Source organism: Pantherophis guttatus, chromosome 2, assembly GCF_059756535.1.
Source record: "Pantherophis guttatus breed Tessera chromosome 2, ASM5975653v1, whole genome shotgun sequence".
Lineage (NCBI taxonomy): Eukaryota > Metazoa > Chordata > Lepidosauria > Squamata > Colubridae > Pantherophis > Pantherophis guttatus.
Genome location: NC_142064.1, coordinates 2,922,501 through 2,938,713, shown reverse-complemented (window position 1 = coordinate 2,938,713; position 16,213 = coordinate 2,922,501). Strand labels below are relative to the sequence as shown.

At 44.8% G+C, this 16,213-nt stretch overlaps 1 protein-coding gene across 1 annotated transcript in view; it reads right to left on the bottom strand.

Moving 5' to 3' along the window:
* DNAI1 (dynein axonemal intermediate chain 1) overlaps positions 1 to 16,213 on the bottom strand; it is a 168,968-nt gene that overhangs the window by 144,666 nt on the left and 8,089 nt on the right. The window contains exon 2 of the mRNA XM_087885484.1: positions 9,480 to 9,524. Coding sequence (XP_087741610.1) covers positions 9,480 to 9,524 — 45 coding nt within the window. The remainder of the gene's footprint in view (positions 1 to 9,479; positions 9,525 to 16,213) is intronic.

Genomic DNA, 16,213 nt, shown 5'->3' with positions numbered 1-16,213 from the left:
CTTTCATGCCTAAATTGAGACTAGATTTCACAGTCTCCTGGTGATTGGCCCAAAGTCACCCAGCAGCTTTCCTTCCTAAGGTGGAGCTATAATTCACAATCACCTGGTGATTGGCCCACAATCACCTGGTGATTGGCCCAAAGTCACCCATTCAGCTTTCATGCCTAAACTGATACTAGAATTCACAGTCTCCTGGTGATTGGCCCAAAGTCACCCAGCCAGCTTTCATGCCTAAACTGATACTAGAATTCACAGTCTCCTGGTGATTGGCCCAAAGTCACCCAGCCAGCTTTCCTTCCTAAGGTGGAGCTATAATTCATAATCACCTGGTGATTGGCCCACAATCACCTGGTGATTGGCCCAAATTCACCTGGTGATTGGCCCAAATTCACCCATTCAGCTTTCATGCCTAAACTGATACTAGAATTCACAGTCTCCTGGTGATTGGCCCAAAGTCACCCAGCCAGCTTTCCTTCCTAAAGTGGAGCTATAATTCAAAATCACCTGGTGATTGGCCCAAAGTCACCCAGCCAGCTTTCCTTTCTAAGGTGGGGCTATAATTCACAATCACCTGGTTTCTAGCCTAATGCCTTCACCATTGCATCATACTGACTCTTCATCTTGTGTTACGATTATCTGAAATGTTAAAGAAACCAGAATGTGGCCAGAAACATTTCGGAGGAAAGGCCAATAATCTGGGAGATAAGCACCAGTGTCTGAATCCTAAAAAAAAAACAAATCCATCTAAGCCACCGGCCGTTCCTTTGGATAATTTATTTCCGTCGTATCTTCGCTCCATTTAATCATCCTGATTTGTTTGCAGAGTGACATTTGGAGTTCCTCCGATTGCCTTCTCTTCCCCTCCTAAATTAATCATAATTCTGGATCCTTCTCACGGGCTGCACGATATATTTCAAAATGTCACTCTTGGCAAGCTTGCATTTTAAACGTCTTTCGAGGCAGAGGCTGGGATCGTTGGACGGGAAGAGCGGTTTAGCGTCGTTTGATAGAAAGGCAATCAAGGATAAGCGGCGCCTCGTCCTCTTCTCACAGACACAAGGAGCTTTTGTAAGAACGGTGCGCGAAACGGCAGTTGTGAGCCGGCCGAGATGAAATGCAAATGATGGCCTGTTAATCGGGGCATCGTCACACAATTATGATGGCAGACGTCAGGAGGCATGGAATATCATTTGCCCCCTGCCCAGTCCCTGCAATTGCCCTGTGGGGTTGGCATCCCATAATAGGCCATCATTTCTCATCCGGGTTCCAAGAGCAATCCGCGTTTCCTAGACCTAGACTGACAGAAGTGAGTTTTTGAACCTCAAGGTTGGAAATGTGGGTCCTTGGTGCTCTCTGAGCTTAGTTTGTGGGGGGGAGGAAGGCGGTTTGCAGATGTTTCATTGCCCAACTAGGTCACATCATCAGGGCTAGTGAGTGTGGGGTTTGTGGAGAGGAGGAGGAGGGGGAGACAGAGGTTGGGAAGGAGGGAGGGAGGAGGAGGGCAGAAAGGAGAATGGGATGGGAGGGAGGGAGGGAGGAGGAGGAAGAGGGGAAAGGAGGAGGAGCGGGAGAGGAGAGAGGAGGAGGGGGACGGAGGGAGGGAGGGAGGTGAAAGAGGGTGGGAAGGAGGAAGAGGAGGAGAGGAAGGAGAGGAAAAGAGGAGGGGGGATGGAGGGAGGGGGAGGAGGAGCAAGGAGGGAGGAGGAGGGGGAGAGAGGGAGAAGGAGGAGGAGAGCAGGAAGGAGGAGGAGGGGAAAGGAGGAGGAGGGGGAGGGAGGGAGGGAGGAGGAAGAGGGGAGAAGGAGTGGGAGGGAGGAAGGAGGGTGGGAAGGTGGAAGACAAGAGGGAGGGAGGAGGAGGGGAAGTAGGAGGGGATGGAGGGATGGAAGGAGGGGGAGGAGGAGGGGGAAAGGAGAAGGAGGGAGAGGGAGGGTGGGTGGGTGGGAAGGAGGAAGAGGAGTGGGAGGGAGGGAGGAGGAGGACTGTGAGGTCCTTGGTGGTTTTATTTCAGACATTTCAATACACAACTAGGGAACATCATCAGTGCTAGAAGGGAGAGGGGTTTGCAGGGAAGAGGAGGAGGAGGAGGAGGAGGAGGAGGGGAATGACCATGCATTCCTAAATGCTCTCTGAGCCTGGTTGTTTCCTTGCAGGCGTTTCATTACCCAACCAGATAACCACATCAGTGCTACTGCTCGTTACATCAGCACTGAGGATGTTAGCTAGTTGGGTAATGAAACGTCTACAGGAAAACAGCCAAGCTCAGGGAGCCTGAAGGAGCCACACAGTGGCAGTTCTTACCAGTTTACCTCCAGCCTTGCAGGCTGCAATTTCTTGCTATAGTTGTAGCTTATCTTCCCCGAGGCATGTTTCCATGACAAATTATTTTCTTGGAAATTAGAATGCTGCCGTCTATGATGTCAACTTGCCAACGAAAGCCTTTTCCTTAATTTAAAAAAAAAAAATTCTTGTTCCTGATGGTTTGAATTGAAGAAATTCTCAGGGAGCGTTAGCTACGGTGGAGTCTCTGCTGCTCTCCCAGCCTGGTTGTTTTCTTGCAGAAGTTTCATTAACCAACTAGATAACACATAGAAATTGTAGAATCCTTGGGCTGGGAGGGACCTTGAAGGTCTTCTAGGCTGACCCCTGTTGAGCAGAAGTCCTTATACCATTCCAAACAAACAGTTGTCCCTAGTACAGGTCTCCTGCGTGGGCAGGGGGTCTGACTAGATGACCTCCAAGGTCCCTTCCAACTCTGTTACTCTTACTGTCTTCTTAAATCTCCACTGATGGAACATCCACAACTTCTGGAGGCCAGTCCCAATAATCAGAATAGAGCTGGAAGGGACCTTGGAGGTCTTCTAGTCCAACCTCCTGCTCAAGCAGGGGACTCTATACCCGTGATGGCGAACCTATGGCACGTGTGCCACAGGTGGCACGCTGAGCTATATCTGCAGGCACGCGAGCCATTGCCCTAGCTCAGCTCCAGCACGCGCCGGCCAGCTGATTTTTGGCTGGCCCCGCCCACACCGCCCCCTCCCCTCCCCTCCCCGGAGTCTCCACACGGCCAGTTTTGGATGCCAAGTAAGTACAGGGGTCGCACGGAGGCACTGGGAGGGCATTTTCGGCCTCGGGAGGGCCTCCAGGGGGTGGGGAGGCTGTTTTTGCCCTCCCCAGGCTCCAGGAAAGCTCCTGGAGCCCGGGGAGGGCAAAAAACGGGCCTACTGGACCCACCGTAAGTCAGGAAACGGGCCATTTCCGGCCTCTGGAGGGTCTCTGGGGGCTGGGGGAGGCCGTTTTCACCCTCCAGAGGCTTCAGGTAGGCGTGCTAGGCCCAAAACAGGGCGCAGGGGGGGTCGTGCACACGCAGGGGAGTGCGAGTGGGGTCGCATACACATGCGTGGGGGGTGGGGCATGCAGGGGCATTGAATTATGGGTGTGGGCACGCACGAGCGCCACTCCACCGTCCTCCCCCCGCTTTTGGCACGCGAGGGCAAAAAGGTTCGCCATCTCTGCTCTATCCCATTTCAGACAAAATTCAGACTCTCCCATCAGTTAGGTATATTCAGCCTGGCTTACATACTTGATGCTTCTCTGCATATTTTCCACTTCAGATATTTTGCCCAAATTCCTTTTTTCTTTTTTCCCCTTTATTTATAGATAGATATTTTGCCCAAATTTCAAACAAGGTGTCTCATTTAAGCCCGGGGACGCTTGTCGGAAGCAAAAAGCAGATAAAATTCAAACTATAAGAGGGAACGATTCTTTCCCCATCACAAAGAGCCATTCAACGCAGATCTAGATTTGAAGACAATCACGACTGCAAGAAAAATACTGGCCTACGTTACATTTTTCACTTATTTATTTATTTATTTTATTCAATTTGTGTACCGCCCTTCTCCTAGTGGACTCAGGGCGGTGCACAGCCAGAACTAAAACACATACCAATACAAAATTTAAAATTATTAAAAGAATTACATACTTTGGCCCAAATTTAAAACAATTCGAATTAAAACCCATTGACAGATTAAAAGCTAAAAAGCTAAAAAACTAAAAAACTATAAAAAAACTTCCCGGATGTTTGTCATTACTCGAGCTGCTGAATGCTGAATCGTTTTAGTCCTGACCTTGGCCTAACACAAACTTTCTTCGTGGAAAATACTATTCCTGGCAGCTCTCTATTATATTGCATTGAATACCACGTTTAGAATATTGTCTGCAGTGTTGGTTACCATGATAGAAAAAAGATGTTGAGAATCTGGAAAGAGTGCAGAGAAGAGCAGCAAAGAGGGTTAGGGAGCTGGAGGCTGAAACATATGAAGAACGGTTGCTGGAATTGGATATGTCTAGTCTAGTGAAGGATTAAGGGGGAAATGATAATAGTTTTGCAATATTTGAGGGGCTGCCACAAAGGAGAGGAGGGTCAACCTACTGCCCAAAGCACCAGAAGGCAGGAGAAGAAGCAACGGAGGGAAACTAATCAAGGAGAGAAGCAACGTAGAACTAAGGAGGAATTTCCCGACGGCGAGAACAATAAACCAGTGGAACAGCTTGCCACCAGAATTTATGGGTGCTGCTCCATCCCTGGAGGTTTTTATTTTTATTTTTATTTTTTTTAATTTATTTTTATATGCCGCCCTTCTCCGGAGACTCAGGGCGGCTTACAATGCGTTAAGCAAGAAGAGATTCTTTTAAGAAGAGATTAGACAACCACTTCTCTGAAATGGTATAGTGCAGTGATGGCAAACCTTTTCGGCACAGAGTGCCCAAACTGGAATGTGTGTCCATGTGCCTGCGCTGGAGTGCCGGAAAGCTGAAGACCAGCTGGCCAGAGCACGCATTCCTGTTTCTTGGCCTTTTTTCGGGCTGTTTTCATGCTTTTTGGACCGTTTTCAGGGCCACTTCTGGCCCAAAAAAGGCCCCAAAACAGCTGAAAAATGGCCTGAAAAAGGCCTGAAAACAATCCAAAAAACAACCTGTTTTTTGGGCCAGAAGCGGCCCTGAAAACAGCCTGAAAATAGCCCGAAAAATGGCCTGTTTTTTGGTGGTTTTCCAGGCCATGTTCCAGCGCCCCAGCGCCTGCAAAGAGCAGCTGGCTGGCGCGCATGTGTGCACTGGAAACCAGAAGAGCAGCTGGCAACAGCGCGTGTGCCCACAGAGAGGGCTGTGCGTGCCACCGCTGGCACGTGAGCCATAGGTTTGCCATCACGGGTATAGTGTCTCCTGTTTGAGCAGGGGGTTAGACTAGAAGACCTCCGAGGTCCCTTCCAAATCTGTGATTCTGTCATTCTATTAATTAACCGGTGGAATGGATTGCCTCCAGAAGGTGTTGGTTCTCCATCAATGGAGGCTTTTAAAAAGAGATTGGACAATCACTTGTCTGAACTGGTATAGGGGCTCCTGTTTAAGCAGGGGGTTAGACTAGAAGACCTCCAAGGTCCCTTCCGACTCTGATATTCTGCATTCGGACAAGAAGAGGAACCGATGAATTTAAATTCCCTATTCGGAGGGATAGGAGGCATTGATTAAAACGAGCTCAGGGGCCCGAGGCGATGGTCCTCTTTTGTTTGAGGAGGCTACCCTGAGCAGAATTTCAAATACATCCCTTTTCCTCTTTTAATCTGCTCCTCACAGGAGCTTTGCTTAAAACCGTCCGTCATAGGGGGGAATAGCCACTCCAGTAATGAGATCGCTCTCTGTACGTCTGCCCTCCACGGGGACGGATGGAATATTAATCAAAGGACTGCCCCATTCATTCCCCGAGCTTCGCACAAGGCAAGCCGTGAATCTTCGGGGATTCCAGGTGAAGACTTGTAAGCGTATGTTCAAGTCGGGGCAACAATGCTCAGAAATCTAGAGCCCAAAGAATGCACATATCGTAGCGCTTCAGTTGATTGTGGGCTAGATAGATAGAAACAAGAATTAATTTTTTGCAGAAGGCATGTGAGAGTTTTGAAGAGTTGATCGAAGTAGATGATTAGGGGTGACATAAAAGCAACATGACATTCCTGTTGTGGCTCCGTTGCCTGAGCCTGGGCTATTGACAGATGAAGACTCTGAGAGTGAGGGAGAGGAGTTGGCAAGGCCTCCCTCTCCAGGACCCTCCTCTCTGGCAATGCCTCCGGAGGACACCGAAGGCCAAACGATAGGCTCAGAGCCAAGCACGTCCCCGCAGCCACAGGTGGACAGCGACGAAGAAGATAAGTGCTGGCTGGACCCTCGGCAGAGGCGCAGGGAGAAGCGTGCGCAGCAGAGGGGAAGGTGTGCCAGAGATTAGCTGAGTCACTGGACCACACCCCACAGGGTATAAATGTGGGTGTGGTGGTCGGTTCAGTTTGTGATGAGCAAAAACTGGAAATAATCCATGATCTCTGTGTTACTGGACTTTGCCTGCTTTATCGGACTGCATTTGGATTAATCCTTGTATTGTTGAAAACTCTGCCTGTTTTATCAGAATGCTGGCAGTCTAATCTTTGTTTTGTGTGAGTAAAGTCTGAATTGGCAGCTAGCCACTAGGTTGCTGCCAGCTTTATTTTCAAAGAATTTTGTCGTGTGGCTTATTAACTGTGTGGCTGTCTGTGGGGGTTCGTGAGTGGAACAGGGTCAGAACAAGCTCAGGATTGAACAGGATTGATCGGCCCCTTGGTGCTCTTTGAGCTGGGTAGCTTTCTTGCAGATGTTTCATGACCCAACTAGGTAATGTTATCTGTGATAGAGGTGCCCACACCCACACACCCATCCAAACAAGAGACCCTGTATCATTTCAGAGAAATGGCTCTCCAATCTTTTCTTTAAAACTTCCAACATTGGAGCACCCACAATTTCTTGAAGCAAGTTGTTCCACTGGTTAATTGTTCTCACTGCCAGGAAATTTCTTAGTTCCAGGTTGCTTCTCTCCTTGGTTAGTTTCCGTCCATGGTTTCTTGTCTTGCTTTTAAGTGCTTTGTAGAATAGCTTGACTCCCTCTTCTTTGTGGCAACCCCTCAAATACTGGAAGGCTGCTATCATGTCTCCCCTAGTCCTTCTTTTTATTAAATTAGACGTACCCAATTCCAGCAACCGTTCTTCATATGTTTTAGACTCCGGTTCCCTCATCATCTTTGCTGCTCTACTCTGCACTCTTTCCAGAGTCTCCACATCTTTGTAATATTATGGCGACCAAAACTGGATCCAATATTTGGTCTTACCACATATTATAAAGTGGTGCTATCACTTCACATAACTTTGATACTATCTCTTTGTTGATGCAGCCCAGGACTGTGTTGGCTTTTTCAGCAGCTGCAGCACACTATTGGCTCATACTTAAGTGGTGGTCCACCAGGACTCCTAAACCCCTCTCACAGTTATTGCTGTTGAATCAGGTATTTATTTCTTTGGATGACAAAGTTAACAGCTAGGCTTGTCAGGAACGTGTTCCATCTCCCTCAGATAGAAAGTCCCTATAGAGAGTGGTGAGGACAGCGGAGAAGATTATAGGAAGCTCACTTCCCATTATTCAGGATACTGCTTACAAGCGCTATGTGCTTAGAGCTCAAAACATCGTTAGAGACCCCCACACACCCACTTTATGGTCTCTGTTTCTGTTGCTCCCCTCTGGGAGGTTTCCAAGTATTTCTAGCAGAATTACCAGATTCTGTATCAGCTTTACTCCCTTGTGCCATTCCTTGTGGTAAACTCACAGGATTCGTTTTTCTCGCCATGTACGTGTATGCATCCGAACTAGACTGTGTTGTTTCTCTGGGTATATGCATAATTTTGTATTCATTTATTTAGTCATGTTTATGGAGTGTATGTTGGAGGTGGTGACACTTTGAGAGCTGTAGGCAATGAAATTTCATTTTAATATATGCCGATTAGTGTACGTTCAAAGTGACAATAAAGTTATTCTAAGTCTAAGTCCCAGTTGGTCCAGAGTTTGTCTCCCAATTGATGACAGTGTAGTTGAACAGCCTCCCATTACTCCTCTGAGAGTAATTTGTTAATTTTTGGTAATTGAAAATCATAGTGAATTGTTGTTAAGCAGGCAACAATCTGTCTAGCAGTTATACCAAAGGACAACATTTTGAGAGAGAAAAATGGGTCTATACGTTTCGCTTCTATAAATTGAAATCCACAGGTGACAATGGAAGAGTTTATCTTTTGTTCTTGTGCCACAGGAGGATAATTGAACAAAGACTCCGTTTCCAATTTGGCTTGGCCACGAGGACCAGAGATTTAGTCTTCTGAGCTTTCAGACTTGTACTGGAGCCCTTCCTCAGCGTGTGGGTGCTTTGGGCTATTCTGTGTGTGGTGCCTGATTGTGTGTGGCTTTTTAGTTGTTGATGGCTGGCTATTATGTCATTGGCTGTTGTTTCCTTGTGCTGCCAAGCCCTTGGTTCCTAAGTACCTGATAAACTGGTGGCAAATCAGCACTCCTGTTAGCTAACAAGGGGCCCGTTTCCCAGGCTTCAACCATTCCCCTGGCTATTTTTGTCCCTGCTCGGCCAACAATCTTAATAGCTGCAAAATTGAATATGTGACCTTGTTCATCGCAAGGTCTCCTCATCTAACTGCTCACTTGCGTTCTTGCAATCTGGTAGTTAGCTTCCTCCCCATCGGTCCTACTTAGTCATGGGGACAATCTACGAAGTGGATCCGGTAGATTACGTTAGAAGCATCTCCTACCGCCAAGCGACCTTTGCAATGCATGATTTGTCCTCGTACATGAGTCCAAAAGCTGGGAAGAATAAACCTTTGGTCCCGGGGTCCGACCCAGATTGGACCTTGCAATCTGGGATACCTATATTCGCCTTCATTCGGAAGACTCTGTTTATTTAGTAATGTAATGAAACATTTTTGACATATTTGATTAAAACAATAATTTTAGAAGATGACTGAGAAGAGACATGGAAAAAATAGATATTGGTACCGTGTTTCCCCAAAAATAAGACCCTGTCTTATTTTTTTTTTGAACCCTGAAATAAGCACTTGGCCTTATTGCCATGTGCTTAAAAGCCCAATTGGGCTTATTATCAGGGGAGGTCTTAATTTGGGGAAAACAGGGTAGTAGTGTTCACACATACAAAGGGGGCAGGGTGGGGTTTTGATTCCTCTACTACTGCAATTGTCATTGGACCCTTCTGGATATCTGATTAAATAGAATTCAGCTGTCAGTATAATATCATCTAGGCTTAATCTCCAAATTGCGTCCAATGGATTGTATTTAAAGGCCAGATTTAAATATGCATATTTAAATTTATATTTATAGCTTAACCAATTATTTCTGTTAAATTGGAAGCTGCAAGGCTTATTCCCGAGTTTATTTACTTAGGATAGAGAAAGATCAGTGCATAAACAATCTAATTCCTGTTTTTCTTCTTCTTCTTTGTGGTCTAATTCAGAGATTTGAACCACAAAGCCAAACACACTAGAAAAAAAATTCCATCGAGATTGTTGTGGTGACTTGAAAGAAAAATGCACTTAAAAATTAAATAGTTTACCCTTCTCCTTATGTTTAATTTTGATGGTCGAATTCCAAGTTGACTCTAGAGAAAAGACAAAATAAATCCGTAATTATTTTTTGCACAAGATCAATGATCGTCATCGAATTCATTGTTCTCAATTAGTTGACGAGGTTAACTAAAGCTCACAATTCATTCTGCAGAAATATTCCTAAAGTATTTCATGGTATTATTTACTTCCAACCCACCCCCAGCAATACTGTTCTGGTAGCTATAAGCAGGGCTTATATGTGGAAAGCGGTACCGCCAAGTCCTCGATTTATGACCACAATTGAGCCCGAAATCTCTGTTGCTAAGCGAAACATTTTTAAAGTGAGTTTTGCACCTTTCTTGGCAAAGTTCTTAAGCGAATCACTTCAATTGTTAAGTTAGTCACACTTATGGTTGTTAAGTGAATCTGGCTTCCCCACTATTTGTCAAAAGGTCGCAAAAGGGATCACGTAACCCTGGGACACTGCAACCGTCATAAATACGAGTTGGTTGCCAAGTGTCTGAATTTTGATCATGTGACCATGGTGATGCTACAACGGTCATAAGTGTGAAAACCGGTCATAAGCTGCTTTTTTCAGTGCTGTTGTACTGTGTCCAGCAATCACTAAACGAACTGTTGTAAGTCAAGGACTATCTCTCACGTGTCTAATTTCCCCTGCTTTTAAAAAAGACATCTTTTCCATTGCTCACAGTAAGAAAGAAATTAGGTACCGTATTTTTCAGAATATAAGACACAGCTTAGTTTTTGGGGAGGAAAATAGGGGGAAAAAATCTGCCTATAAGGTATTCATCTGGCTAGCGTCCTTAGTCTGGTCAGCTTCAGCACATTAGTTTGCTGGTTTTGAGCACATGCGTGTGCTTTTTATCCCCTGCTTGGGGATAAAAAACAGCTTCTAAAGCTCAGCTGATCTTTGGAAAGAGAAGCAATGAGAAAAGCAGGCAAAGCTCAAAAGATTGCTTCACTCACTAGCGCCTTGTTAGGGCTGAAAAAAAGCTTCTAAAGCACAGCTGGTCTTTGGAGAGAGAAGCAAAGAGAAAAGCAGGCAAAGCTCGGAAGATCACTTCACTCGCTAGCGCCTCGTTAGGGCTGAAAAAAAGCTTCTAAAGCACAGCTGATCTTAGGAGAGAGGAGCAAAGAGAAAAGCAGGCAAAGCTCGGAAGATCGCTTCACTCGCTAGCACCTCATTAGGGCTGAAAAAAAGCTTCTAAAAAGCTACATTCAGAGTATAAGACGCACCCAAATTTTCAGCCTCTTTTAGGGGGAAAAAGTGTGTCTTATACTTTGAAATATAATAGTCCTCAATTTACAATCATTGATTTAGGGACTGCTCAAAGTTACAATGGCGCTGAAGAAAAAGTGACTTGTTTATTTTTTTTTTAATTATTATTATTTTAATTCATAAACATTTTGAATACAGTGTATTGTCAGGGTATATCATTTACAAAAGAAAAACAAAGAAAGAACCAAAAGAAATATTAACACACATACTGGTAACAATCGTAGTAATGTAACAAAATAGTTTTGGCTAAATTTCTCTTTATATTAGCTTATTTATAATTCTGTTAATTATATTGGCAGATTTATAATTATAAACTATCTTTATATTTAATTCATACATAGCAATCATCTTTCTTCATCTAATTTCTACCTCATATCTCTAACCACTCATAAAGTCTATTCCATATCAAGTAATATTCCGTGTCTTCTTTCTCTTTTATTTTTAAAGTCAATCTGTCCATCTCTGCACAGTCTAATATTTTCCGAATTGCATCCTCATCTGATGGAGTGTTCTCATTTTTCCAATATTGTGCAAATGCGATCCTTGCTGCTGTCAGTACATGCAAAACTAAATATATACTGTAGTCCCTTTATCATAACCCTCCGGTATTATACCCAACAAAAATATTTCTGGTTTCAGATCTATGTTTCTTAATCATCTTTCCCAACCAAGCATGTATTTTCTTCCAATATTTTCTTGCTTTCATACAAGTCCACCACATATGATAAGTGACTTGTGATTGTTCCTCACACTTATGACGGTCACAGCATCCGCATGGTCCCATGATCAAAATTCGAGGAGGGGCTTGACTAACCGGCATGGGTTTAAAGACGGTTGCAGTGTCTCACCCTTTCTGACCTTCCCAGCTGGCTTTCCACAAGCAAAGGCAGAAGGAACGGACTTCAGGATGTGAGATTTAAAAGCAAAACTCAGCATAATTCGCTTCTTACATTTTTATGAAGGCGAGAACCTCCTCTGATTTCAATCCAGGGAAATCTGAACTCACAAAGAATAGTTACAGAAGGTTTGTAAAACTGCTAGAATATTAAACCCCAGCAGTGGTATAGAAGGATACACTCAGTATTTAGCCCCGAGTATAGGGAACTCAGTCTTGGCCACGGACGTAGTGCTGTACTCAGAACATGCTCTTAAAGGCAAAACTTTATGGCCATGATCTATATTAGGAATCACCAATCTTTCAGACCTCAGGAACCACTAAATTCATAATTTTAAATCCCACGGACCACTGATATGATCTGCCTAATGACCGGCTGGGTGGGCATGGCTAGGTGGTCATGTGACTGGGTGGGCGTGGTCAACTCGATGTCACTCACATTGAGGAGCGCCTCGCTGCCCTCTATTTGCCCCTCCCCTCCCAGCCCCTCCTCCTCTCCCCACCTGGGCTCCTTAGGGCTGCAACAGGAAGCAACTGTTGGAGCTAAGCAGCCACCATGAGAAAGAGCTGGCAAAACAGCTCAGTTGAAATTGGATCTGACCGAGAAAGAGGCTCAGTAGAAGCACCTCACTGAGGACTAGGAGCATAGGCTTTCCAAGCAGAGGGGAGACCTGTGGGAGTGCAAGGCCAGGTACCGGCGCCTGGAGGCTCAGCGGGCTGAGATGGTCAGCCAGTTCCAGGCCCTGAGGCAGTCCCACTGGAACAAGGCCCTCTGGCTCTTAGCCACCAGTGGCTCTTCCCTCCAACCTTCACCCAAAGCCCTGCACCAGGAGGCCGAAGCAGACCCCTAGTTGGAATTTCTGCCCCCCTCCGACCCACACAAGAAGACCCTGAAGAGGGAGACTCTCTGCAGCAACACAAACGTTCATTGCATGTATGCAGCCCAGGGGCCGTAGTTTGAGGACCACTGATTTAGTGCAATATAAAAAACGCAAATAATTTTTCTGCGGACCACCAAAATTTTCTCGCAGACCACCAGTAGTCCACGGACCACCAGTTGGTGACCGCTGATCTATATGATCTATAATAGGGGTGTTTGACCTCAACCGCTTTAAGACCTATGGATTTCAACTCCCAGAATTCCCCAGCCAGCGTAGCTATGGGATCGTCCATAGATGTTCTCCCAGAATCCTACAGGTTTGTCCCTTGCCTAGTTGGCACTAGTGCCAATCTATATGGGCAAAAAAGACATCCCATATAAAATGCAGGAAGGAGGTATCAGCGCCCAAGACAGAAGGAGGAAGTCTTTGGCTGTTTTCCAACAGACAACACTGTAAGAGGAAAGGGAAGATGGATAGAATAGAAGATGGATAGAGTGGAGTGGAGTGGGAATGGGAATGGGAATGGGAATGGGAATGGGAATAGAATAGAATAGAATATTAGAATGTAGAATAGAATGGAATGGAATGGAATGGAATGGAATGGAATGGAATAGAGAATAGAATAGAATAGAATAGAATAGAATAGAATAGAATAGAATAGAATAGAATAGAATAGAATAGAATAGAATAGATGGAGGGAGTGGTGTGGCGTGGTGTGATGTGGTGTGGCATAGCATAGTATAGTATAGCATAGCATAGATGCCAGTGGCATGGTGTAGCGTAGTGTAGCGTAGCGTAGCGTAGCGTAGCATAGCATAGCATAGAGGTAGGGGCATGGCAGGGTGGGGTGGGGTAGAGTGGAGTGGAGTGGAGTGGAGTAGAGTAGAGTAGAGTAGAGTAGAGTAGAGTAGAATATAGAAGAATATAGAACAAAAAGCAGAACAGAAAATAGTCCAGGAGCAGACAGGACAGAATAGAATAATAGAGCTGGAAGGGACATTGGAGTGTTCTGGCCCAACTCCCTGCTCAAGCCAAGAGACGCTGGCCTATATCATTTCAGATTGGAGGGCTATCCCCAAACTGAAAAAGCAATTCCAGAAGTTGCAAACTTTTTATATGCATGAATTAAAGCATTTTTTGGACTTAGGTTGCAGAAGGAAAACATTTCTTGGAATATCTGCAAGTCAGCTATACTGTTGGCTCTGTAAACTTCATCTATTTCTATTTATACTCTGTTTTTATTCCAAAGCGCTAACGGCATTTAAGGCACGGAGCTGGGCTCACCCATAAAATATGCATAGAATTGTATCATAAAATTATTACTTATAGGCCTGAGAGATTAAAAAATCTATCTATAAAAACCTGTTTCTGAAATATACTACCCACTTGTTAGCTAATTACAGGCTCTGAATTAATAATGCATTCGCATAATTCTTGCGAGGGAAATGCATTAAGGAGGGATTTGGCAGTGACGAGGCCTCTGGGAATGACTGGGGAGGGTTGCCCTCCTATCACAGGAAACAAATAGGCAAAACAAGAGAGATTTTTATGCCAGAATAAGAAGAACCTGGTGGGACAAAGCAGATAGAAAAACTTACACTTACAGAAGGAAAAGCTAAATTACGGTTAAAACAAAAATAACAAAAATAACCTTAAGGTTTTTTTTCCCCAAGTAGCACAATGGACAATGTTCACATTTACTCCCGAACCCAAGGGTGAAATCCAGCAGGTTCTGACAGGTTCTGGAGAACCGGTAGCGGAAATTTTGAGTAGTTCAGAGAACTACTGGCTGGTCCCAGAGTGGGGTGGGAATGGAGATTTTGCAGTATCCTTCCCCTGCTATGCCCACCAAGCCAAGCCAAGCCATGCCCACCAAGCCAAGCCCACAGAACAGGTAGTAAAAAAATTTGAATTCCACCACTGCCCGAACCCCATAAATGTCCATAGTGATGGGAACAAGAGAACGGGGCATCTTTGAGTACAGGAACTTTGAGTACAGGAACAACTTACAATAACAAATTCAGCCAAAAATTTCAATTGCTAAGCGAGACAGTTGTTAAGTGAGTTTTTGGCCCTTTTTATGACCTTTTCACCATGGTTGTTAAGCAAATCACTGCAGTTGTTAAGTTAGCAACCCGGTTGTTAAGTGAATCTGGCTTCCCCATTGACTTTGCTTCTCAGACGGTCGCAAAAGGGGATCACGTAACCCCAGGATGGTGCAACCATCAGTTGCCAAGTGCGACAATTTTGATCACGTGACCATGGGGGAGCGCTGCAATGGTCATAAGTGTGAAAAATGATCATAAGCCACTTTTTCAATGCTGTTTAACTTCAAATGGTTACTAAATGAATGGTTATAATGAGCTGTGATGGTGCAGTGGTTAGAAGGCAGTATTGCAGGCTAAACTCTGCCCACAGCCAGGAAATTCGATCCTGACCACCTGCAAGTCGACTCAGCCTTCCGTCCTTCTGAGGTTGGTAAAACAAGGACCCAGATTGTTGGGGGCCATATGCTGACTCTGTAAACTGCTTAGAGAGGGCTCTAGAGTATCGTGAAGTGATATACAAGTCTAAATTCTATTGCTAAATTCTATCTGTCTCTCTGTATGTGTCTCTGTCTGTCTGTCTGTCTATCTATCTATCTATCTATCTATCTATCTATCTATCTATCTATCTATCTATCTATCTATCTATCTATCTATCTATCTATCTATCTATCTATCTATCTATCTATCTATCTATCTATCTATCATCTATCTGTAATGGCCCAGTGGTTAGAATGCAGTACTGCAGGCTAATTCCTCCCACAGCCAGGAGTTCGAATCTCACCAGGCTCAAGATTGACTCAGTCCTTCCGAAGTAGGTAAAATGAGGACCCAGATTGTTGGGGGCAAGAGGCTGACTCTGTAAACCGCTTAGAAAGGGCTGCAAAGCACTGTGAAGCGGCATATAAGTCCAAGCGCTATTGCTATTATAAGTTGAGGTCCATCTGTAATTGTCTTCCATAAAAAGGAATGCCTTTGATTAATGTTTCTAGTTCCTCGGAAGTAACAATTAAGAATGTGGATTCTGATAAGCACCGGTTCAAACTAGAACGAAATTGCCCAGAAAATTGAACTTTAATAACCTGGAAACTCAGTATAATGTGACAAACATATCATCTGAATATGCAATTAGGCATTAACAACATCATGCTAAGAATATTATGGGATGCTATGAACTGTGTTATATGCTACATGTATAGTTGCTGGGCAGGCTCTCTAGATGTTTCATGACTCAAATGAGGCTGGCCAATTGAAGAACACATTCCAAACCCATTTTATTTGAAATAGGTTCTCCCTGACTTACGACCAAAATAGTGTACAAAATTTCTGTTGCCAAGCAAGACAGTTATTAAGTGAAGCACTACAGTTGATAAGTTTGTAACCTGGTTGTTAAGTGAATCTGGCTTCTCTATTGATTTTGCTTGTCAGAAGGTCACAAAAGGAGATCACTTGACCCTGGGACGCAGTAACGGTCATAAGTATGAACCAATTGCCCATCATGGCTGCCTCTGGTATAGGCAGGGGGCCAGATGGTCACCTCTGGAGGATGCTGCAGGAAAAAAAGATCCAGCTAGGCATGGCTTAAGAGCAGATGCTTAGAAACCCTTTCTGAGATTGCTGG